Consider the following 25,370-nt stretch of genomic DNA (forward strand, 5'->3'; position numbering starts at 1 on the left):
CTTAAAAAAAAAAAAAAAAAATCAACCATAAAATCATCTTCTTTCCTTTTTCTTTTTCTCCCCATTATTTAGTTGGAGCTCTGTAACTTTTTTTTTTTTTTTGAGAAAAGGTCTTGCTCTGTCACTTAGGCTGGAATTCAGTGGCGTGACCATGACTCACTGCACCCTTGCCCTCCTAGGCTCAAGCAATCCTCGTGTCTCAGCCTCCTGAGTAGCTGAGACTAAGGCACATGCCACCATGCCCACCTAATTTATTTTCTTTTAGAGATGGGGGCCTTGCCCAGGCTAGTCTCAAAGTCCTAGCCTCAAGTGATCCTCCCATCTCAGCCTCCCAAAGTGACAGGATTATAGGTGTGAGCCACCATGCCTGGCCGCTCTGTAAGTGTCTGAATTTCATTTTGTATTTATTAGTCTGTTTATATTTTCTTTCCCTTCTTGGGTCAGTTAGGCCATTTGATTCTTTAGTATTTTAATCAAAAGTTTTCAAATTTATTTGCATCTAATTCTTCAAATTACTCTCAAAATTATTCTGGTATATATTCTTTTGTTCCTTTTTTTTCTGTATTTTTATTAGAATAGCTAATGATTTATCTAGCAGTACTTATATTCTTTCCATAGCTTTCCTGCATCCCAATTAATGTCCAATTTGTCCAATTTTATCTTTATTCTGGCCTTCTTTATGGGTTCCACAGGTTTTTTAAAACATTTATTTAATTAAATGTTTATTTTGTTATCATCCTTTCTTATTCAGCAATCTAAGTGCTTAGTGATATAGAATTTCCTCTGAGTAGCATATGCTAGACTTTGACAATGTTAGGGAGGCCTCCCCTTTCTGGGGAAGACCACACTTAGATAACACAGGACTGTGGGACGCCAAGAGGTAGAGAAGAGTTTATGAATACCCAGATTACATCTTCACTGATCCTGCACAAAGTTGGGGTTCCTTGGTTACCCACTGGGTCCTATTCCCCAAGTCTGGGGCAGCATACTCAGACTACAGGGATATAGAACAAGTAAGACTGGGGGATAATCCTTCTTTTGGAGAGAAAAATCTTTTTTTTCTATTCATCTTAGGTTCTCCATCATTGGCCCTATAAAGTAGTCTAACAAAAGACAGATTGACAAGACAGAAACAAAGAGAAGTTTATTAACATGTGCATTGCACAAACACGGGAGTACAGAGATGAATACTCAAAAGAGGATTTAGAACTTGGGCCTATATAGCATTTTAACAAAACAATACATTTTTTAAGTGACAAGGAAGAGGAAAAGGACTTTGAATTACTAGCGCAGTAAATTGTGGGAAGGCAACTTTTTCTTTCCCTTTTTTTTTTTTAAATAAGACTTCTCTGGTACTATGTCCAGGCTGAGAAGAGTCTAAAGTCTCTGGTGACTAACCTTTGTTCTTCCTGGAGTAGGAGGATGCCTTCACAATTTCATATCCTGCTTTTAGGCAAATAGGGAGATCGCAGAGGTGTGTGTTTGTTTGTTTTTAATCTATTTTTTTTCTCAATTGTCTTCAGCTCAAAATACTTATGCCAAAGATGGCATATTCTGCTACCCTTCATTTGCGAGTTACAACCCGGCCTCTATCATCATCATTAGAACTTCTGACCCTGGGGAACATGGGCAATAGTCTGAACTCTTTTATGTCTTCCCTTAGGCAGAGATGGAGGCCCAGCCATGCCTCTGACATCTAGACACAACTGTTGCTTCATTTCTCCTATTCTCAGAGGTGATGTCATAGGACCTCAACAAATATCAATAAACATTAATTTTTTTTTTTTTTCCTTGAGGCACAGCACAATCTTGGCTTACTGCAACTGCTGCCTCCCAGGCTCAAGCAATTCTCCTCCGTCAGCCTCCCGAGTAGCTGGGATTACAGGCGCCTGCCACCATGCCTGGCTAATTTTTGTATTTTTAGTAAAGACGGGGGTTTCACCATGTTGGCCAGGCTGGTCTTGAACTCCTGACCTCAAGTGATCCCCGTGCATCAGCCTCCTGTAGTGCTGGGATTACAGGCGTGAGCCACCACACCTGGCCATCAATTTTTATATCAACTCTAAATTATAACATTTAGCAATTTTGTGACTTTTTATGGTCATCACTAATGTTGTTTATGTTTTAGTTGTAGTCCTGTCATTACCCACTCAGGTATGGTAATTTGGTCTTTTTCAAAATGAAGTTAAGGTCTATTTGATCTTCTCTGAATCATGATGAGAACTACCAACAGTCATTTCAGCAATAACTATTTACTGAGATTTTAAAATATTTCAAGGTAACTGGTCCTAGCAGACTGGAAAATACCAACTTCTTTTCCAGAACTGAATCCCCCTTCCAAGTTCAGTTTTACTCATAATTCCCTTTTCATTTGAAGCATCTCATTGTAAGCCATTCTTAACCCTTCTCTCACACTTTGCTTGGCTATTTCTCAGGTAGAACTCGGTAAGTCTGGTAGCCTCCAGGACTGCTGCTTAGATTATTAAACAACACATCAGTGGTTGGAAGAGTCAACGTTATTTTGATTTTCCTGTTTGGTTTGGTTTGGTTTTAAATGCAGTTGGCGGATAATTGCAGCTTTCTTTCATTCCCCACATGAGTTCAAATGGCAGCAAACAAATTAGGAGAATGCAGACCTTCTGACCTGTGGGTACCACTACTCATCACCTGAAGACCCTTGGAAATCAAAGCCCTGACCCATTAAAGACGGATAGAGACAGCAATGTATGATCATTGCTATTATCTTGCTTTGCCCCAGTCCAGGTTAACCACCTGTGGTATTTTTAGTTTCTAAGTCCATATATTCAACATAAATCAATTATATATCCACTAAAATCCCAGCACTATTCTAAGTACTAAGGAAGTGACAGCGAAGAAAACAGACCAAACGTCTGCCCTTATGGGATTTATATTATTTTCTCTGTGCTGGTTAAACCAAGGAGCTTCTGCTCTTTTCCTTAGTCATCTGGGAGAGGCAGAAACAAAGGAGAATATTGATAAACCTGGAAATAGGGCCGGAGAGTATCAGAGAAGGAAGCCTTTGGGAAGGTAAAGATGTGGCAGCCAGTAGTGCCATTGTAAAAGGATACAACTCCGGCCTCATAGTCCAGAAAAACTCCCACAAGCAGGGGATGCTCATGCAGATGAAGGGAAGTTGGGGGAGAAGTAAGTGCTACATAGCCTTTCTTTCTGCACAGCCTGAGGGTCCAGAATCCAGACTGAGGCTCTTGCTTCATGCCAGTGCCCCTCTGCACATTTTCCATACAAACTCCTAAATCCCACCCAGTTCCTTCGCCAACATCCACTTCAAAGTAGCGTCTCCCTGAGGTGAAGCCTTCAGAACCCAAGACACAGGGGAAGGCAGTAAATCTCCTGGAAGATATGTTCTGATTCTCCTGGGTGTATCCACGAGTCACTTGTCTCCGATCCTCAGAGAGAATTAGTTCATGATGAGCTGTATCTGGATCCAGAGTCACATTAACTGCAAAACAAAACAAAACAAACAAAAATACTTTTGTTGGTGTGAAGAACACAAGTTATTTTAGTTTATTTTTTATTTTTTTGAGACGGAGTGTTGCTCTGTCACCCAAGCTGGAGTATACTGGCACTATCTCAACTCACTGTAACCTCTACCTCCCAGATTCAGGCAATTATCCTGCCTCAGCCATCTGAGTAGCTGGGACTACAGGTGCGCACCACCACAACTGGCTAATTTTTTAAAATTTTCTGTAGAAATGGGGTTTCGCCATGTTGACCAGGCTGGTCTCAAACTCCTGACCTCAAGTGATCCACCCGCCTCAGCCTCCCAAAGTGCTGGGATTACACAGGTGTGAGCCACCATGCCCAGCCACAAGTTATTTTCAATAAAACCAGCCTGTGTTCAAACCCAAGCATTGTTTCTTATAAACTGTGTGAGCTTAGGCAAATCATTTACCTCTCTGAGCCTCAGTTTGTTAACTATAAAGTGGAAATTACCATAGTTGTTGCAGAGAATGGTGGGTAGGATTGAACAAGCTTATGTTTGCTTAATGCTTGGTAAAATTCCTGGTACGTGGTAAGCACCTAATAAGTGGTAGTTGTTGGGGTGATTGGACCCGACACCAGGCCGTGGGGGCTACAAAGTCCGGCAAGGTCAAAGGTATGAGAAAAGACAAGCTAAGAGTGCATACAGTGGGTCCAGCAGGCCAGCGCTAGATTGGAGGCTGTGAAGGCCCCGAGCTCTGGGAGTCCACACTATTTATTGGGGATCAAACAAAGAAGCAGGTGGTGAGGATGTGAGGGTAAACAGGTGAGGGCATGAGGACATGGGGGTAGAAAGGTAGTGGTGCATTAAGCGTAGCTGTGATGGTTTAGCGTTTTCTTTGACACGTATAGAATATGGTCTGCTGCTTGAGATAATGGAGGACATGTTTATGAGTAAGAAGCAAGGAACCAACAAGTCTGTGCACATTCCAGAGGCTATGAGGGGTTTTATGCCCTGAGCCCTGGGTTCCATCCAAGCCACAAGGGGTTTTAGGCCCTGGGCGTAGATTTGTGGTGCGGCAGGGCAGCCTTCCACCTTTTGGCACAGAGTTTGGTGTTCCAAAGGCCACGAGGGGTTCTGGACCCTGGATCCCAGACACCTTCCAAGACTCTTTTACATTATGACAGAGAACCAGTCCTACCTCAGCTCTTCTAGCAACATGCAGCAATAATGATATCATCGACATCATCTTCGTCTTAGTTATTCAGGGATGCCAAGGTACAGAACTAACCAGTTAATATGGTTACCATCCTGTCCAAAGTTCTTCTCCCATGCAGGACTTCCAGGAATCATGAAACAGTTGAGCAGAAAGATACCTTTTCCTTTCTCTACTGAATAACCACCAACATTGGGAATCAGAGAAGGAAAATGACTCAGCTAATGTCTTAGCTTGTTATTGGAAGACCCAGGTCTCATGACACATGCCTAGTCCCATGACTTTTAATTGTAACCTCTTCTCTTTCCCCTCAGATAATGTTCCATAAGCATTAGTATGAGATAATAATACACTGAGGACCAATATACATGAAAAACATCAGACTAGAATCAAACAAGACAGAAAAAAACTCTGATAACCTAAAATGAGATACTGGACCGTATGCAGTTTTAAAAATAAAAAATGGTAATAGGATGTTCTAACAAGAGAGTTAAGAAACCACCGTGCTACTGAGTTAAATATTGCTCAGTTGGTCTGTGACAATTAAGGAATTCAAGTATTCAGAAACATCTCCTGTGCTGGATGCTCTGTTTGTTCTTCCAAATCATTCCCTCACTTTTCCCTGTCGTGTTCTGTGCCCGGGAAGGCTGACGTGGACACATTAACCAGGCTTTCTGCCCTCTGGCTTCTGCTTGGTTCAGCCAATGGGAAGCACCAGAGGAGATCATAGGGCACAAAGCAGCAGCCTTGGGAGTATTCAGTGCCCCAGTCCCATGCCACTGGCTATGATTTGGAGGGTCTGCATTCCTCTGCCTCTGGGCATGCTCTTGTATAGTTACGGCTCCCTACACCTGCCACTTGAGGCCCAGAGGAGGTGATGGCTCTCTAACTGTTCCTAGCTCGATGGTTCTCTAACTGTTCCTAGCTCTGGGTGCTTCCTGTTCCTTGTGGATTTCCCAACTCCTCACCTTTGTAAATACCCTCTTTTTCAAACTCTATTCAGTCAGCTCTTAATCAGCCTGACTCACAGAAGTTTGGGGTTTCAATTCATATTACCTGAATGACCCAGGAAAACCCATGTTGAGAAATTAAAATGTTTACAGGGTGGTAATACCACTTAAGAGAAAAAATATCAATTGGATTTTTAAAATTCCACCTATCTATTGGTGTGACACATAAACAAAAACATATAGAAAGATTGGAAGTTAAAAGATAGATAATATAGTCATATACTGTTGTAGTTATGTAAGTATATCAAAAGATACTAAGTCAGAGCATTATTAAGAATGGAAGGAGGGCCGGGTGTGGTGGCTCATGCCTGTAATCCCAGCACTTTGGGAGGCCAAGGCAGGAGGATCACTTGAAGCCAGGAGTTCAAGACCAGCCTGCCCAACATGGTGAAACTCTGGCTCTACTAAAAATACAACAATTAGATGCGCATTGTGGCACATGCCTGTAATCCCAGCTACTTGGAAGACTGAAGCACAAGAATCACCTGAACCGGGGAGGCAGAGGTTGCAGTGAGCTGAGATTTCACCACTACACTACAGCCTGGGTGACAGAGCAAGATTCTGTCTCAAAAAAAAAAAAAGGGAAGAATGAAAGGAGTCACCCAAAAAAGATAACACAATTCTAAACGTGAATGCACTAGTAGTATAGTGCATTCATGCTTAAAATTGTGTTAATATACAAAGCAAAAACTGTAGAATTATAGGAGGAATTGACAAATCTACAATGATCACCGGATATTTTAACATTCTTCTTTCCATAATTGATAGATCAGGCAGATCAAAAGAAAAAATTAAGGGAAGATATGGAAGGTCTGAACAATCTAAGAAGCCCAATCTCATAGTCAATACATAAAGCTCAGTAATTGTTTAATAATAGTAAGCAGAGAATATGCAGTTTTCTCAGGTACAGATGGAACATGTGCTAACTGAGTAAATAATAGTCAAAAAACAGTCTGAACAAATTTCAATAAATCTGTATTACACAGATCATTTTCTCTAGTCTCAATATAAGATTATAAACCAATAATAAAAAGACAACTAAAAAGATTCTAAATATTAGGAAATGTAAACTACTAATAAATCATTAGAAGACATATAGAATGGAACAATAATAAAATGTTATTTATAAAAATATACAATGGAGCTAAAGCAGAATTTTAAGGAAAATTTGTAGGCTTTAAATGCTTATCTTAGAAAAATTAAAAAACTGAACATTAATGAGCTAAGCATCTAATTTAAATGTTCAAAAGAACATAGAAAACCCAAATATAATTTTTTAAAAAGAAAAAATAGATACTAAACAATGTAACAGTGAAGTTAAAACCAGAATGCAATAAAGAGGAAAAAAAAAAAAGTAGCATCTTTTAAAAAAAGTAAATAAAATAGACATACCTCTAATGAGATTTATCAAAGTAAGAAGGCACAAATGGAATGAATACAGAAAATTTTTAAATACTACAGAACTTTATAATAAATCTTATGCTACTAATAAAATTGAAAGCATTGACAAAATTAATACTTCCTAGAAAAAATATTTCTGAGTAAAACTCGTTCAAAAAACAAAGAAAACATGGGCAGACCTAACATTAAAGAAATGAAATCACTACTTTAAATTTTACCAACAGATAATAAAACATGCATCTTTATCAAGCAAAAATGGATTTTGTCAGTTTTATAGGAAATTTAGAAGTCAAGGCATGAGTAATGACAATCTCATACCAAATCCTCCAAAGAATAAAAAATTATGGCACCAGCTTATAGACAGATATAGAACTCCTGCACAAAATAATATAAATAATGACAAATCAAATTTTATATATGCATCTATACATATTATATGTATATGTATTATATATGTTAACATATACATATATATGTATAGCATATGTTCTACATATTATATATGTATAGTATATGTATTTTACAATATGTAAATGAAAACTGAATGTTTAATATATTCATTTATATTGTCATATATGACATATATAATACGTTACATCAAAAACATGTACAATAATCAGGCCAGGCATAGTGGCTTATGCCTGTAATCCCAGCATATTGGGAGGCTGAGGCGGGTGAATCACTTGAGTCCAAGAGTTTGAGACCAGCCTAGTCAATATGGCCAAACTCTATCTCTACAAAAAATATGAAAAATTATCCTGGCATTGTGGTGCACACCTATAGTCCCAGCTACTCAGGAGGCTGAGGTGGGAGGATCACTTGAGCCCGGGAGGTGGAGGTTGCAGTGAGTCGAGATTGCACCACTACACTCTATCCTGGGTGGCAAAGGGAGACCCTGTCTCAAAAAAAATTAAAAATTAGCCAGGTTTTGTGGCCTGTGCCTGTAGTCCCAGCAACTGGGGAGGCTGAGGTGGGAAGATCACTTTAGCCCAGGTGGTCGAGCCATGATCCCACCACTGTACCACTTGGCTTGGACAACACAGTGACAGCCTGTCTTGAAAAAAAAAAGAAAAAGAATATATATATATAAAAAAAACACACACACATACAGTAATCTATATATATATTATATGTACAAATCAATGCTTGACTTTTATATATAATATATATTACATATTATTAGATATATAGTATTCATTCTCTATAGAAAAATAGATAGATACAGATATAGACATAGTATCCTCTCTCTATATTAGAGAGAGGATACTATATATATATCTATAGTATATAGAGACTTGCTGTCTCAAAAAATTTTAAAATTTAAAAATCAGCCAGATATGGTGGCCCATGCCTATAGTCCCAGCTACTGGGGAGGCTGAAATGAGAGGATCGCCATTGATCCTCTCATTGGTTGAGCCATAATCGCACTGCTGCACCACTCAGGCTGGGAGATGGAGCGAGAGCTGAGGTGGGAGGATATAGATATAAACATACAAATAAATATATATAGAGAGAATACTATATGTGTGTGTGTATATATATATTATGAAGACACTGGTGGGATGATTTCATTACCAATTGGACCAAAAATCCAGGTGTGGAGTCAACATGCGATGTTGTTGTTGACTGAGCTGGCAGAGCACTGGTCATAGTTATGGGAAAAGAAGGTCTCCAATGAAACATACTTAACAAAATATATGAACTTGCTTTCCACGTAGAGAGTTCTGGTGTGTATGTAGCCTCCTCTCACTAACCTAGCAATTGTCTTCATCATCATTATAATGCTATCAAAGCATAGATGACAGCTAAATTTTTTTGTCTTTTTCTTCTTCTTCCTCTTCCTCTCCCTCCCCCACCTCCTTCTCTTCCTCCTCCTCCTTCATCTCCTTTTTTTTTTTGAGATGGAGCCTCACTCTGTCACTCAAGCTAGAGTCCAGTGGCACAATCTCAGCTCACTGCAACCTCTGCCTTCTGGGTTCAAGCAATTCTGCCTAAGCCTCCTGAGTAGCTGGGACTACAGGTACACACCACCACGCCTGGCTAATTTTTGTGTTTTTAGTAGAGATGGGGTTTCACTATGTTGACCAGGCTGGTCTCGAACCCCTGCCCTCAAGTGATCCTCCCGCCTCGGCCTCCCAATGTGCTGGGATTACAGGCGTGAGCAACTATACCTGGCCCCCTCCTTTAAGATACAGGGTCTAGCTCTGTTGCCCAGGCTGGGTACAGTGGTGTGATCATAGTTTACCGCAGCCTTGAACTCCTGGGCTCAGGAGATCCTCCTGCCCTAGTCTCCCCAGTAGATGGAACTACAGGCATAACACATGGGGCTAATAAAATTAATTAGGTGATAAAATTCACTGCCCACTGATGACTAAGCTCTTTGGAAACAGAAGACACAGACTTTGAAGGAAAATGTGTCTACTTAATTTTGAAACCCTATAAAACAGGATGAAAATGCAAAATGCCATCCACATGCCAGAAGACATCAGCCATAATAAGTTCCCATAAATCAATAAGGAAAATAACCCAATAAAAATTATTAAACCACAGTAAATCATGGGTAAATCACAGAAGCCTGAAGGGCTAATGGACAAAAAGAATCTCAGTCTCACTACTGAAATCAGAAAAGCACAAATTAAGTACACAATTAGGTACCCTTTTAAATCCGTAAGACTATCAAAATCATAAATTATATAAGTAAAGACTCAGGGAGTTTTGGAGGAGTGAGAGCTCTTATATTGCTGGTGGGGTAGAATTGGAACAATTTCAAGATCTGTAGTATCTGGTAAAATTATGATGTGCATCCCCCACACCAGCATGTCACTCCAAGGTATCTCCCTGGAGGAAACATTCACAGGACACAAAGAAGCATGGATAAGAATGTTCACAGTAGTATTGTTTGCAACAGCAACAACAAAAAAACCCAACTCTACACACAGCCTCAATGCCCAGTCCACAAGGCAGTGGATTAAATACACTTCAGGCTGGAGATGGTGGTTTGTGCCTGTAATCCCAACACTTCGGGAGACCGAGGTGAGAGGATTGCTTGAGCCTGGGAGTTCAAGACCAGCCTGGACAAAATAAAGAGATATTGTTTCTACAAAAAGAAAAAAAAAAAAATTAAAATTAGCCAGATGTGGTGGTGCTTGCCTGTGGTCCCTGCCTGTGGTCCCAGCTACTGGGGAAGCTGACGTGGGAAGATTGCTTAAGCCCAGGAATTTAAGGCTGCAGGGAGCCATGATGGGGCCATTGCACTCCAGCCTGGGTGACAGAGTAAGAACCTGTCTAAAAGAGATAAGTAAATAACACTTTGTATTTTCTGCCACATTGCAGAATGGTAAGAGAGTGCTTTCTAGATTCTAGACTCTTTCTACGCCTACCTTCTAGTTATGAGATCCTACAACACTCACTTAACCTCTCTCTGTCATATTTCCTTATCTATAAAGCAAAAATGCCCCATATAGAGAGGACTGTGATATAATAAAACAAAAACCAAGAAAAGTAAAGCTTTTCTAATCTGTCACAGACTAAAAAAGTGTTCAGTATATGTGGGTCATTATTCCTGGTGCTGGTAGGAGTTATGTTACAACTTTGAGTCAAGTAATATGGTACCATATATTAAGATTAACAACAACCTCAGCAATCCCAGTTTGGGGTATGTTCCCAAAAGAAATGAAAGTACCAGGATAAAAGGGTGCATGGACTAGAAAGTTTTTGTAGCAATGTTGTAATAACTAAGTTCTAGAAACAGCCTGAAGCTCCATCAGTAGGGATATGGTTACATATATTTATTATATACTTATGGAATATTAGACATAAAAAAGTAATGAGTAACATAGAAGAGACAGATTATATATATTACATGTTTGTACAAACTTAGGGAAAGATATAGGTTACCCTACCTAGAGAAGTCAGATTGGAGAGGGGTGGGAGAAACCTTGAACTTTCTGTTTATATTCTTTATATTGTTTGACTGATTAAAATTTATTTGTTGCATCTGCTTGAAGGCAATGTAAAATAAAATAAATAAACATACATTTAAAAATAAAAATAAAATTTATTCATATCACTTTTGTAATAAGAGAAATTTTAGGCCAGGTGCAGTGGCTCACACTTGTAATCCCAGCACTTTGGGAGGCTGAGGTGGGCAGATCACGTGAGGTCAGGAGTTCAAGACCAGCCTAGCCAACATTGTGAAACCTCATCTCTACTAAAAATACAAAAATCAGCCAGGGGTGGTGGTACGTACCTATAATCCCAGCTACCCTGGAGGCTGAGGCACTGGAACCCGGGAGGCAGAGGCTGCAGTGAGCTGAGACTGTGCCACTGCAAGCCAGCCTGGGCAACAGAGCGAGACTCCATCTCAAAAAAAATTTAAAAAAAAGAAAAATTTTAATAAACAGTGTTTAAGAGGGGAGAAATATTTCGTTAAAAGATAAGCCCATTTAAGAAATAGTTTCACTTGACCCGGAAGGTGGAGCTTGCAGTGAGCTGAGATCACGCCTCTGCACTCCAGTCTGGGCGACAGAGTGAGACTCTGTCTCAAAAAAAAAAAAAAAAAAGAGTTTCACTTGAACCATATTATGATTCCTTCTGTAAAAGATGAGAGGAGGCAAATTAACTCAGTGATATCCCAGCAAAACTTACACAAAGTCTCGTTCTTCCTTCCTGTCATCTGTATAGGATGAAATACAGAGTGCTTTTGGGTTTTGTTGTTGTTTGTTGTTGTGTATTTGAGGGGAACACAGGTCTATAATTCCTTATCTGAAATCCCTGGAACAAAATGGGCTTTGCAATTCAAATTAGTTTAGAAGTTATAAAGGCAAAAAAAAAAAAAAAAAATGCATATACTCTAAATTTCAACCCCATCAGGGCCTAAGGCAGAGCCTTGTTATCAAATTCATCAATATATCTGCAGCAAAACATTTATTCAAATTAAGTGGGATAAATAAAGACTTTTAAATAGTCTCATCTCAGTGCAGTTCAGGGTTGGCCACTGTGGAAGACAGACTCAAGGGTGGCCTTCTATGATTTCTGCCTCTTAGTGTTCACACTCTCATAAAATTCCTTGTCTTTGAGTGTGAGAAGGGCTTATGAATTGCTTTTGACCAATAGGATATGGCAAAGATGATGGAATATAATTTCTAAGATTACATTTCATTATGTAAGACTCCATCTTGCTATCAGATTTTCTCTAAAGAGTCTGTCTCCTGAGCTCTCTCTGAAGAAATAACTGGCCATGTTAGACGCCCGTGTGCAAAGAGCTGAGGGGTGGCCTGTAGAAGCTGAGGGCAACCTCCAGCCAATAGCCAGAAATAACCAGGGCCCAAAGTCCTGCAACCATCAGGAAAGAAATTCTGCCTGCTACCTCAGTGAGCTTGGAAGTGGATTCTTCCTCAGCCTAGCCTCCAGGTAAGAACACAGCCTGACCAGTATCTTAATTGCAGCCTTGTCAGACCCTAAGCAGTGGGCCCAACTAAGCTGTGCCCAGATTCCTGAACCACAAAAATTGAGATAATATATGGGTGTTGTATTAAGGTTCTAAATTATGGTAATTTGTTTGTACTAACAGATAACTAATGTAACCACCAAATCATTTCAGGTTAGGCCACATTTTTGCAGCCCAATGAATCATGATAAAACTTTCCATTTTCAGGGATTTTTTGATTTTGTACTTATGAATACAAATTTGTGAAAGTATGGTCCGTACTGATTTAAAAAAATCAAGGGAGCAGGAAACTCAGTAAATGGTTCTAACATTTCGGAATCTGTAAATTGGTTGTAACATTTATCATCTGTGTTATCTAAGTCAAGTTCCTAAAATATGTGAATGATAGGCTGTCATACTCACCTACCTTTCTTGCATTGCTCTAAGAGTTGGCTGATCTATTAATAATAAACACTATGATCAGATCTAATACCAGGATGTGGTATTATGATCATCTATCAGTTACGGTGCTAAGCACTTTGTACATGTTGATGCATTTAATTTTGATGACAACTCAATGAAGTGGGGGCTGTTAATATTTTCATTTTTCAGAGGGGAAAACCAAGTCACTTGGAGTAACATGGGTAATAAGTGAAAGAATAAGAATTTGAAAGGTTTGTGCAGATAACCAGAATGCAATGCTCACTCACATCTAAGCAGTGAATCATACTAACTAGAGAAGGTATGAAGGCGCTACTGAAATTAACTAAACAACCTCTCTGGCTGTGAGCCTGCTGAGGGACAGGTGGTAAACTTGGTTACTGCATAAGGCCCCTTCCATCCACAGTATTTAGAAATTCTTTAGTGCACATACCTCGATGACTGCTTAACATTTTCTTCACATCAAAGTAAAGCTCAGAAACATTGCACATAGTATGAAGTTCCAAGGAGACGGCCTCTGATGTTTCCAGTTTCACAGCCCAACTCCTAGAACAACCAGAGGCCAGAGATTTCTTCAGAGGTGCATTCCATCCAGTTCTATATACACATGCCCCTCCCCTCCTGCATTCATACAGGACTTACCTGCTCAAAGTGTCATTCACATTCTATAAAGAAACAAAAAGAAAAGGTGAGCATGGGAACATCAGTATTTCATGGGGCTTGTCATGCAGAGCTATTCTTCTTTGCTTTTCCCAAAGAAGAGAGTTACCCTGGTCTTAGATATTGATGGATACCCAAATAGAGTAATTCCCACAAGTCTTAGATGTTGATGGATACCCAGATGGAATAATTCCTACCAGCTTCTGGGAGATTCAGCATGGCAGGATGTTTATCAACATTTGCATCTATTCTCATCCTTGCTGAAGCATGAGGGCCAGGAGCTTTGTCCATGCTCCCTCTGTCAAGACTAGCTTTTGGTGATCGGATTTCCTTCACAGTGAGCCCAGATTAGAGAACACATATCATAAAGGTCCTTAGCGATGAATCTGTGCACAGCCCTGAGACTGGGCCACTAAGATGGTGGCAACAGGTATCACACAGTGGTAAAGCAATCATGCTATACACTCAACCTTACAGTATAGTCACCAATCCTGTTAGTTAGAACCAGAATTAATGGCTCCAGATGTTTATCTTCATACAGATAGAGCTGTAGATTGTACCATAACAGCTCTGGAGCAAGGGTTCTACAAGCAAATCAGGGAACAGGTTATCACTCATTTTGGCTGCCCCACTTCATCACCCATCAGTCACCTAGCAGAGTATTTCAGGAGAGAGTTGACAGCCAGGTTCTGTGCACATGGGCCAAGGAGACAAACAGTGGTGGATGTTATCCCATGGTTCCATTTGGCCAAGCTATGTTCCCTCAGAAGTTTATTTTTCTAATTGACATAAAGGTACCCCATAGATTAGTGAAGGCTAGCCTGATGGCACTGATGTATATCTAAAAGAAACATTACTCTATCTTCCCATGCTTCATTATCATTCTCCTTTAATAGCACAATAACATACCTTTTTTCCCTACTCCAAATAAACAGCCTCACCTGCAGCAATTTCTGGGCTGAGCCCTGACATTTTTCCTCCAGTTCCTGAATATGGCTCTTGAGTTCATTGCTCTTCAGCCCCAGACCAACCTCATAGTCCCTCAGTCTACTCAGAGTCTGTTGTTCTTCTTTCTCCAGTCTCCAGAGATAAGACTTCTCTTCCTCATGTAGGAAACACTGGAGATTCTTAAAGTCAGACTGGATTTTTTGTCTCTGAATCTGTACCTTCTCCTAGAGTCAAGAAAGTATGGTCAAAAGGTGGAAATAAACCAAATGTCCATCTATGGATGAATGGATAAACAACAATGAAAGTCTGACACACGCTACTACATGATAAGCTTTGAAGACGTTCAAGCAAAATAAGCCAGAAAAAAAAGGGCAAATATTGTAAGACTTTGCTTATACAAGGTATCTAGAATAGTTAAGTTCATAAAGACAGGAAGTAAAATAGTGGTTGCAAGGTGTTGACAAGATGGAAAAATGAGTTATTGTTTAATGGGTAGTGAGTTTCAGTTTAGAAGATGAAAGATGAAACTGAGTTGCAGTTTGGAAATGGGAATGGTGATAGTTGCACAACAATGTAACAATGTAAAAGCACTTAATTCTACTGAACTGTATACTTAAAAGTGGTTAAATGCTTAAGTGTTATATATATTTTCACACACACACACACACACACACACACACACAATCAGCCACTGGGACATTATTTTCTCATGAGTCACTGAAGCTGGAAGAATGTCCCAGTTTCCTGCTGCAGGGTCATGTGTGGGAGGCAGGCACTCAGACGTGGAAGAGGTTGTCTCAGATTCCTTATAGTCACCCAATTAATTTCCTTATTCCTCAGCCAACACACAGGAGAAAGCTGGGTTAGGAGTGCTAGATAACTTAATTATGAAACTAGGGCCAAGTTCAAACACTTTATCAGTTACAAGGATAAAAATAAATTTTTACTTATGATTTAAGAAGTTAGATTTCTGAGTCTGAGTGATTTTCTTGAAGTAAAAGCTTATAATGAACATTACCAAGACTGGATTTTAAGACAACCAGGCTGGTAAGAGGGTCCATAATTCTTGGCAGGGGGAGCTCTGAGTTTGGCAGGTATTTATTATGGTTAACTGAGAAATATTTTTCTACTACCCTAGGGTCATCTTAAGCATTCCTATGTGTAAGACTGACAGAAATCAAGTGAAAGTCTCATCTGAGGAGATGTAAAGTTGCAATTTCCATTAATGCTGTCTAAATTAATGCAGTGGGAGTGTGTATTCAGGGCAACTTGAATCTATGTTCTCAGACTGCAGTCTTCAAACATGGCCCAAATAAACTCTCTACTTATCTTAAAAATATAAAAATTAAAAAATAAAAATAAATCCACACAGTGTTTCGATGACTACGATGTAGAAGAAGGGTCTTTGACTTAGGATGAGGTGGAATTTTTGTGTAGGAGACAGGTACAGCTTTAACTCTTGTATAGATGGGTTTTCATATATGTTAGTTACAATCAAGGTCTTCCCCATTGCCCAAGATCCTAGAAATGAGGGAACTAAGAGTGTACTCAGGAGCTCAAGAGCAACATCCACAAACAAAGATCAGGGTAGAAGTTACAAAGGACCCCTGAAAGAGGGAAAATCGGTAATCAGCTTTGTGGGATTTTACTGCAAGCTAGTGAATTATATAAATATAAAGGTTGGTGCAAAAGTAATTGTGGTTTTTGCCTTTACTTTAATGGCAAAAACCGCAATTACTTTTGCATGAACCTAAATATTTTCATGAAAGAATATGGCTCTGATAATGTGGAGGTTGGTCAGCCATGGAAATAGTCTGAGAGACGCTGCAGTTTGTAGTTGCAAGTGTGTAGGTTGTTGCATTACTTCTGATGTACTTATAAATCCAGTATAGGCCAGGTGCAATGGCTCACACCTGTAATCCCAGCACTTTGGGAGGCTGAGGTGTGTGAATCACGAGGTCAGGAGATTGAGACTATCCTGGCCAACATGGTGAAACCCTGTCTCTACTAAAATACAAAAAATTAGCCAGGCATGGTAGTGCATGCCTGTAATCCCAGCTACTCAGGAGGCTGAGGCAGGGGAGTTGCTTGAACCTGGGAGGTGGAGGTTGCAGTGAGCTGAGATCGCACCACTGCACTCCAGCAAGACTCCATCTCAAAAAAAATAATAATTAAAAAAGAAAGAAATAAAGTATATTTCCTTCATCAGCCTCATGAGCTTGAGTAGTATGAATTTCAATCTGGAGTGATCCTGTTTTCTAAGTGTCCACAAAGGTTGGTTTCTGTACCTGTAAAGTTGAGAGCCAGATGCTCCGCTGTGGTAGAAGTGCCAGGGTAATGAGGTGAGGCCTGCAAACCAGGTTTATTTTGAGGTATTTAAAGTTTGAGACCCAGTCAATGCTTTTTCTAGGTAAATAGGCATACCAATTCTGCTTCTTCTGACTGGAGTATCAGGAATCCCAGCCAACTACAGTTTAAAGATGGAAGGGGTTGGCACTAAATTCTCATGGATGTAAACCTGGAGCCAGGGGCATAAATACAAATAATGGTTTCTCCCTTGGGTTTCATTTTTTTGACCTGGTTTAGTGAGAATAAATCATCATTGTGATTTTCCTCAATCATCCCCTATGCCTAAGCTCTAGAATGGAAAATAGCTTGAGATCAATGAAGTCAGATTCTTACTTTCCATTTAGTTATTCGTATTGCTGTGGACAGCCTCTGTTCCGTACATCTGTCTTCAAGTTGTCTCAATTTTGTCACAGCTTTCTGGAGCTTTTCCTGAAGGAAAAATTTGATCAGTGAAGGCTATTCAATTTGACTCTTCATTAGGGACCTAGGGGGAATCCCAGTTTTCTAAGATATATTTGAATAATAGCGAATATTTATTGAGTCCTCCTTGTTTTTTGCTAGAGAGCATGCTAAAGGCTATATGTGCAGGAACATACTGATCCCCTTGGCAACCCTGAATAGTTGGTAGGATTTTAAACATCATTGCTGTGCTGTAGAAAATGAGACTAAGAAAGGGGTAAAATAACTTGCCCAAAGGGCTATGGCTGCCAGCTGGTGGAGCATTGTACCCTCATCTGCTGACCCAGAGCCTGAGCTACACCCTCCACTAGAGTCCTGCCAGGAAAAAGTTATATATAGAACAAGGTAATCATCATCTAAAAGATTTTGTAAAATAACATGCTGAACCAAGCAAAACCAATACCAGTGTTTGGCACACATGAAATTTTGTGTCTTATGAGTCATGAAAAATCAGGATGCCAAGTGATTTGAAGCTGACCCAAATTGCTAATTGTAATCAATGCTAAAAGAATTGTCTCCTGTCCTCTCTAAACCCAACAAGTATACTCATTAATTCTCGAGCATTCTCAGGAAAGGGCTCTATGTAACTGTTTTAGCAAAAGATGACATTGTCCTTGCTATATGCCAAGTGCTATTCTATGCATTCTATATTTTAATGTCCTCAAAGCTTATAACCACCTCCTGTGTGTGTGTTTTAGGGAGGGAGGACACTGCTATTATCCCCATTTACAGATGGGGAAACCAAGGTGTCAAGACATTAAGTAACGTGCCCAAAATTGCCCATCTAGTAAGTGACCAAACTCAATTTCAACATAAGCAGCCTCCTTTTCTTACTACTTGGTGGAAAAGTAATTCAAATTGGAATATCATCATTGCAGTTATTAGCTGTTCCATGGAGTTTAAGGAAGAGCTGCCATGAGCTGAGTAGGGGTCAGGATTGACATGTCCTTAGAAGGACTTAGAGCCTTCATACAAGACCACCTCTGTCTCGTGGAGGACAGAATAAGGAGCCTGACACAGGGGGCAACATTTTCCTCAAATCTAGGCAGGACAGAAAAGGAAAAAGGACATCAGGACTATGCCCATTCCTCCATGCTGCCAACAGCAAAGTCCCTCCTTCCTTAATATGCTTTCTGGCAAGAAGCCTGGATGGTACACAAAACCTCTCCCTCTGCTTCACCTTCCACAACCAAGCATTTCCAAATCTTTTACTCTTCTTCCTGAATCTTGCTTAAAATCTGCCCTCTCCTCCCTTTCTTATATGGATAGTTTGAATTTTACTCCTTGATATTCCTTTTATTATAGACATGCCAGAGTAGCTGGGCACTGTGGTTCATGCCTCTAATCCCAGCATTTTGGGAGGCTGAGATGGGAGGGAGACCAGGGGTTTGAGGCCAGTATAAGCAAGAAATCCAGACCATGTCTGTACAAAAAATAAAAAAATTATCCGGGTATAGTGGTGCATTCCTGTAGTCCTAGCTACTTGGGAGGCTGAGGTGGGAGGATTGCTTGAGCCCCAGGAGGTTGAGGCTGCAGTGAGCCGAGACTACACCATTGCACTCCAACCTGGGACACAGAGCAAGACCCTATCTCAAAAAAAAAAAAAAAGTATAGGTACCAGAGTGATATTTTCAATGTCACTGACCCTTCATTCCCCAAATGAAAATCCCCCAATAGGTGTTCAATTTTTATGTGTCCTCCAAGAGTTACTTCTGAGATGAACCACTCCCTACCCTAAATGTCCCTCCCCACCACCAAAACCAGGGACCTCCAGGCAGACATTTTTGATGGTTTATCTTCTTTACTAGACTGTAGATACCTAAAAGGTAATGGGTCTTTCTTCCCTGTTTGCAGGCCCTACTGCATGGTTTTACATATTGTGGTTTTTCAAATGATATTCATAGTGTGAAGCAAGAAAAAATGCGGGTGTTTGGTTTGAGAACAACCTGTTCTAAAGCAAGGAGAAATTCATCATAACACAGATGGATAGAGATGAGTCCAACCATCCCATTGAAGGTCAGAACGGACAGTCTAGATAATTTAGCAAGAAATCATCATAAACTATTTTTCAGAAGAATGACATGATGAAAGCTGTATTTCCAAACCATAATATTAGGTTTCAGGCTAAATCATCTCAGCTCCTGGGAGCAGGATAAGATTTGGTACTTACCAAGGCCCCCTGACCCACACACTCACCTTGTAGCCCTGGCATACATCTTCAACAAGAGCTGTGGTGTGCCCTTTGTGCTGTGGTGCCCGCTCACAGCGCCAGCAGATGAGCTGCCCCTCGTCTTCGCAGAACAGGTGGAGCTGCTCTCCGTGTTCCTCACATGACATCTCTTGATCCATCTCTTTGAGGGCTTCAATGAGGCTTCCCAGCTGCTTGTTCGGTCGGAGGCTATGCATGTGAAATGGAGCCCGACACTGGGGACAGCAGAACGTCTCCTGCCTCAGTCGCTTTTGGCTTGGGTTTTTAAAGAAGTCCGTTATACACAAGTGGCAGTAGCTGTGTCCACAGTTGATGCTTACTGGGTTCGTCATCAGGCTCAGGCAGATGGAGCAGGTGGCTTCCTCCATCATCTTCTTGGTGCTGGTGGTTGAGGCCATAGCTTTTATTGAAAAGCTCCAATGTTGGCTCTAGAGATGGAGATGAAGCAGCCAGAATTTTTACCATGATGAAAATACACCTCACCTGCACCTCTATGTGATGAGCTGGCTGCTACTGACTTCCATAGGTCTTGAAGGTTTTCCTTCCAACCCCTATTATCTCATTTTGTATTGAAGAAAAGAGGACTTAAAAGGAAGAAGCTGAGGCTGAGTTTGTTTGGGCCACGATTGAGAACTGCAACCCAGATGCAGAGTTTCAAGTTGTCCTCATTAGCAAGCAGTTGCAAGTGGTTATTTAAGGGGAAAAAAAAGCAGTTTTAAAGCCGTTTTTAAAATTGTTTACCAAGAATTTACATTAAAATAGCATAAGCTTTTGATTGGCTATACATTGTTCTTTTTATTACATATCTCAGGAACATGTAGGTAATAGATGAGGCAGCCAGTCAGGAACAAAATGCTTTTAAACATGGGGTCTTAACTGAAGACCCATACTCCTGTCTCACTGGTCCTGATAAATTTTGCATACCTCACATAGCTCAGACTGCTCTAAACTATTTTTCTTTTCTCAGTCTTATAATTTTTTTTTTTTTTTTTTTTTTCTAATGAGCCAGAGTCTCACTCTGTCGCTCAGACTGGAGTGCAGTGGTGTGATCTCGGCTCACTGTAACCTCCGCCTCCCCGGTTGAAGTGATTCTCCTGCCTCAGCCTCCTGAACAGCTGGGTCTACAGTGGTGCGCCACTACGCCCAGCTAATTTTTGTATTTTTTAGTAGAGACGGGGTTTCACCATGTTGCTTGGCCAGGATGGTCTCGATCTCTTGACCTTGTGATCCACCTGCCTCAGTCTCCCAAAGTGCTGAGATTACAGGAATGAGCCACTGCACCCGGGCTCTTTTTCTTTTCTTATGAGACAAGTTCTCGCTCTCTTGCAGTGCAGTGGCATGACCACCGCTCACTGCAGCCTCGACCTCCTGGGTTCAAGCAATCCTCCTGCTTCACCCTGGCAGAGTGGCTGGGACTACAGGCATGTGCCACCATGTCCAGCTAAAGTCTTCTCTCCAGAAAGAAGAAATGCATTAGAATTTAGAGGACGCATAAACGTCTAGCTGTGTAGCTAATACAGTAGCCACTATCATGAATGGGAATTTAAATTTAACTTAATAAAAATTAAAATGAAAACATTTAGTTTTTCTGTTCCACTTGCCACATTTTGATTGCTTAATAGTTGCATGTGACTAGTGGCTACATAACAGCCTCAATATACAACATTCCGTTATCACAGAAAGTTACCTTGGACCAAGTGCTGGGAGAAACAATGCAGGCTTCCTCACAAAAGCTGTAAAAGAGAGAACTCAGGGAGTGTGAAACTCTTTCCTATTCTAGTCAACTTCAAGAATAATTGGTACCACGCCGGCACGGTGGCTCACACCTGTAATCCCAGCACTTTGGGAAGCCAAGGCAGGCGGATCACCTGATATCAGGAGTTTGAGACCAGCCTGACCAACATGGCAAAACCTCATCTCTACTAAAAATACAAAAAGTTAGCTGGGCATGGTGGTGCACACCTGTAATCCCAGTTGCTCAGGAGGCTGAGGAAGGAGAATCACTTGAGCTCTGGAGTGGGAGTTTGCAGTGAGCCCAGATTACACCACTGCACTCCAGCCTGGGTGAAAGGACAAGAATCTGTCTTAAAATAAAAAAGAATAATTGGTACCAGAATTACTCTTTGTAATTGGTAGTAACACTCATGCAATTGGGTGATCTGTGACAGATCCCACTGAAGGAGTATGGGGAGCTTCACCCCAATATATGACTCCCTGGTGTAATGAGTATTTTGAATTAAAGGCCCTTAGAGATCAGCAGATGCTGGAAGAGACTTTTCCCCTATCTACATAAAGGCCAGTCAGACTAGACAAAAAGAACACTTGTTTTTCCTTCCAACCCCTGTTATCACATTTTGTACTGAAGAAAAGAGGACTAAGAATGTAACCAGACCTAATCAGACACTTTCACAAAATAATGTCTGTCTCTCAGGCTCTTTCATTTTCCAAAGAGAACCATTTACAAGTTAAACTCTGTCCCTCCATTCATTCATTCATCCTCCTGAATATTCATTTATTATCCCTAATAATCATTTACTGCCCCTCAACAGAATTACCTATATTCTCCTGATATCACCCTTCCCCTCTGAAATAAGGCTATATAAGTATTTGTATTTATAGATATATAAATATTTAAGGCTATATACTTATATAAGGCTATATAAGTATTTGTATTTATACATATATAAATATGTATACATATATAAATATTATTTATACATATATAAATATATTTATACATATTTTATACTTATATATTTATACATATATAAAAATAACATTTTTATATTATATACATACATATTTATACTTATGTATTAATACATAAGTATTTATAAATAATTTAGAATACATAAGTATAATACATAAGTATTTATAAATAAGACTATATAAGTATCTACGCCCATTGGAAGAGGGGGTAATCACTCTGTGATTCTAGCCCATGTACATGTTAATAAATTTGTATGCCTTTTCTCCAATTAGCCTTCCTTTTGTGAGTTGATTTTTCAGTGAACTTTCAGAAGGCAAAGAGGAAGTGTTCCCTTGGCTTCTACACCATCATGACGATCAAATTTGACTCCACCTCGATCCCCCCACCCCCCACAAAGAACAAAAACCAACACTGGTTAATAAGGTCGGTTGTTTTTGGTTTTTTGGTTTTTTTTTGTTTTTGTTTTTTTTGCTTTTAGGAGCAGAGGTATAATAGACAAAAGAAAGAGAAAGGAGAATAGTGAATACCTCTCTCTCCTGCAGAGAGAGAGGGGTGCCTAAGTGGGACTTCCCTCGTTAATAAGATCTTTCTAGAGACCCAACCAGGAAGGTAATGGAAGCAATCAAGGCAACCAGAACAACCAGAAGAACTAGTTTATCCTTTTTGTGCCCTCTCCCTAAACTGAGGGAATAAGAATTGGAAAGAAGGCTGCAGAGCAGAGGGTTTGGTCCTAAGGAGCAGTTATTTCTATGGGATCAGAGCTCCTGTAGAACTGGGGAGTTCACTACTAATATCTCTTCTCCAGGACAGGACCTATCTCAAGAGACATGTTCAGAGTGATTGCAACATAAAGAGTTTGCAGACCCAAGGAGGTAGGGAAGACAGAAAGAAAATGGGGGAGGCCAGGGATAGGCAACAGAGGGGTGGCCAGGAGCAAAAAAGCCTGCCTCTTCTGAGAACCTAGCTGGGCTCTCCCTGTACCCCCCATCTCTCCCCCTGCCCGTCCCCACACCCCTACTCCTGAGAGCTGCTCTAGGACAGGGCAGAGTCAGGAGGAAGTTTGAAGAGTAATTCTTCTTTTAAATGACAGTGCCTAGAATAAAAAACAGTAATTTAATTACAGTTACCGGGTAGGCTGATTTCCTGTCACAACCAGATCAGTCTCTTGAAGCCACACAGAATTTCTTCTGATGACGTGTATTCCTTGGCGGGCTACTATACACCAGGCCCCTCTCTGGTAGGGTCACTGCGCTCCTGGGGAGAAGGGGCTCCCCTGCTTCCAAGGCTCCAGGGTTCCTGTCCTGGGCCCCACTCACCTAAGTTCTGAATCTTCTGAGATTTGGTGTAAAGTCTGGTGAAAGAAAGAGCAGGAAAGAAGCGAGAGCTGTAAAACAAAGAAAGTCCTGACCATTTTCAGAGTTGGAGTGGCCCTGCTGTCAGGAAATATATTCCCCACCCCACCTGCCACCAGTACACACTCACATATCCACTGAGAAAACCTTAGCCTGGACCTTTTCCATAACCTTCACTGCTCAGACACTTACATATTTGCTGCTGGTCCCCTCTGTAGCTGCCACTTCCTGGGTCAGGAAGTTAACTCAGACTGGATTAAACTGAGAAGTGAAACTACTGTGGGAGGCGGGGCTAATAAGATTTAGGAGAAAACTAGGGACGTTGCTCATATCATTTGCACTCAGCCTCTCCGATAAAGGAGGGGAAACGTAGGGAAAAAAAAATCCTTCTTTTACAGCAATAAAAAGAAGGAACCAATTAATAACCCAGTAAACTATCATGTGACCCCAACACAGAGTACCTAAAAACAGGAAGCCTGCAGAGGATCAGTTCACAGACTCTGATTTGAGATCTTTCTACTTTTGCCACCAACTCCCTTGGGAGTCCTTAAGCCTTCCTAGCTGATGTTACTTTTTTGCTATTTCTGGGTTGCTTGTGGTTCTATAACTGCTCTGAAGGGTGTGGTAGAAAAAGGGGTGGTAACAGCAGTAGGACGCACTGGCATCACAAAATTCATCTGAGTCAGCTTTCTCTTCTTCTCTGTCCCGTTCTGTGTCTTGTTTTTCTCCTTACTGTCCTTCTGCAGGACTCAGATCTTCTTCAATAGCCGGGGTCAGCCAGGACAGAAAATAGGAGTCACTAATGGCCCAGCAGTGAGTGCCCCCAGCTTAGAGCTGTGTGGGATCCCTGGGACAATCACTCTGCTTTGTGCTCTGGGGAGAAAAGGCTGTGGGGTCCAGGGCCAAGTCCTTAATGACTCAGCTCCAGCTTCTCCACTTCAAAATGAAAGGAAAAGTACTATCACTACCCAAGTTAGAATTATTATTTCATGGGGAAAAAAGATGGATTACTATCTTACAATAAGAGCTTGTCACATTTATAAGTCTCAGGTGTAAGAGGCATTTATGATAAGAACATAGTAAATGCTGGCCTAAGTAGATGCGGCTCCTCTAATAAGAGGAGCTCAGGACACAGGTGGGAGGAGAAATTAAACTTGAATTCTGGGCGCCACTGGCCTGTCTGGGCCCCTGGCCTGTCTGCTGACCCTGATAGCCAAGGGAACATGGAGTTTGGCCCACCTGCAATCCCTCTGGTCCAACTACTCAAAATAAAGGCAAGATTGGAAAACATGTTCCTTTAGCAGAAGACGCTTCAGCACTGCACCCTCCTGGATGCTCACAGAGCCATCTGTCATTTTGCCACCTACGATTCATCATGTCCTGGCATGATAGTAGCAGACCCCATGCATAGCATGGGACATTCTACTCCTGAAGCAACCAGCACACACAAAGAGGAGAAAGAATGAGCCCCTGAATCCTTGGTCCCACAATGAGTCCTTGCAGATATCTACGACTTTCATTGCTGTGGATGTGACTCTGTACCCAGGCATGGCTCATTCCAGATCTGTCCTATTGTCAGAGATGTTCGAACCAGAATGACTCCATTTTGAGTGGGGGCTAGGTAAAATAAGGCTGAGACCTACTGGGCTACATTCCCAGGAGGTTAGGCATTGTAAGTCACAGGATGAAATAGGCAGTTGGTACAAGACGCAGGTTGTAAAGAC

General features: G+C 40.8%; 2 protein-coding genes across 6 annotated transcripts in view; one reads left to right on the forward strand and one right to left on the reverse strand.

The window, feature by feature from the left end:
- Positions 1-25,370, forward strand: part of LOC105482568 (solute carrier family 17 member 2) — an 82,817-nt gene that overhangs the window by 5,893 nt on the left and 51,554 nt on the right. The window lies entirely within an intron of this gene.
- LOC105482567 (tripartite motif containing 38) lies at positions 1,130-23,963 on the reverse strand. 3 transcript variants are annotated; one of them, XM_011742747.3, is made up of 8 exons: positions 23,839-23,961; positions 23,422-23,645; positions 19,572-20,012; positions 17,250-17,345; positions 14,561-14,791; positions 13,602-13,624; positions 13,393-13,505; positions 1,130-3,481 (listed from the first exon to the last, which is right to left on the reverse strand). In XM_011742747.3, exons 3-8 carry the CDS (start codon positions 19,980-19,982, stop codon positions 2,958-2,960), a joined length of 1,398 nt encoding a protein of 465 aa, XP_011741049.1. In that variant the 5' UTR covers positions 19,983-20,012; positions 23,422-23,645; positions 23,839-23,961; the 3' UTR covers positions 1,130-2,957. The 3 variants fall into 3 exon arrangements, with proteins under 3 accessions (XP_011741049.1, XP_011741051.1, XP_011741052.1); XM_011742749.2 differs by lacking the exon at positions 23,839-23,961 and adding an exon at positions 23,777-23,795; XM_011742750.3 differs by lacking the exon at positions 23,422-23,645 and having other exon boundaries at positions 23,839-23,963.

Source organism: Macaca nemestrina, chromosome 5 (genome assembly GCF_043159975.1).
Source record: "Macaca nemestrina isolate mMacNem1 chromosome 5, mMacNem.hap1, whole genome shotgun sequence".
Lineage (NCBI taxonomy): Eukaryota > Metazoa > Chordata > Mammalia > Primates > Cercopithecidae > Macaca > Macaca nemestrina.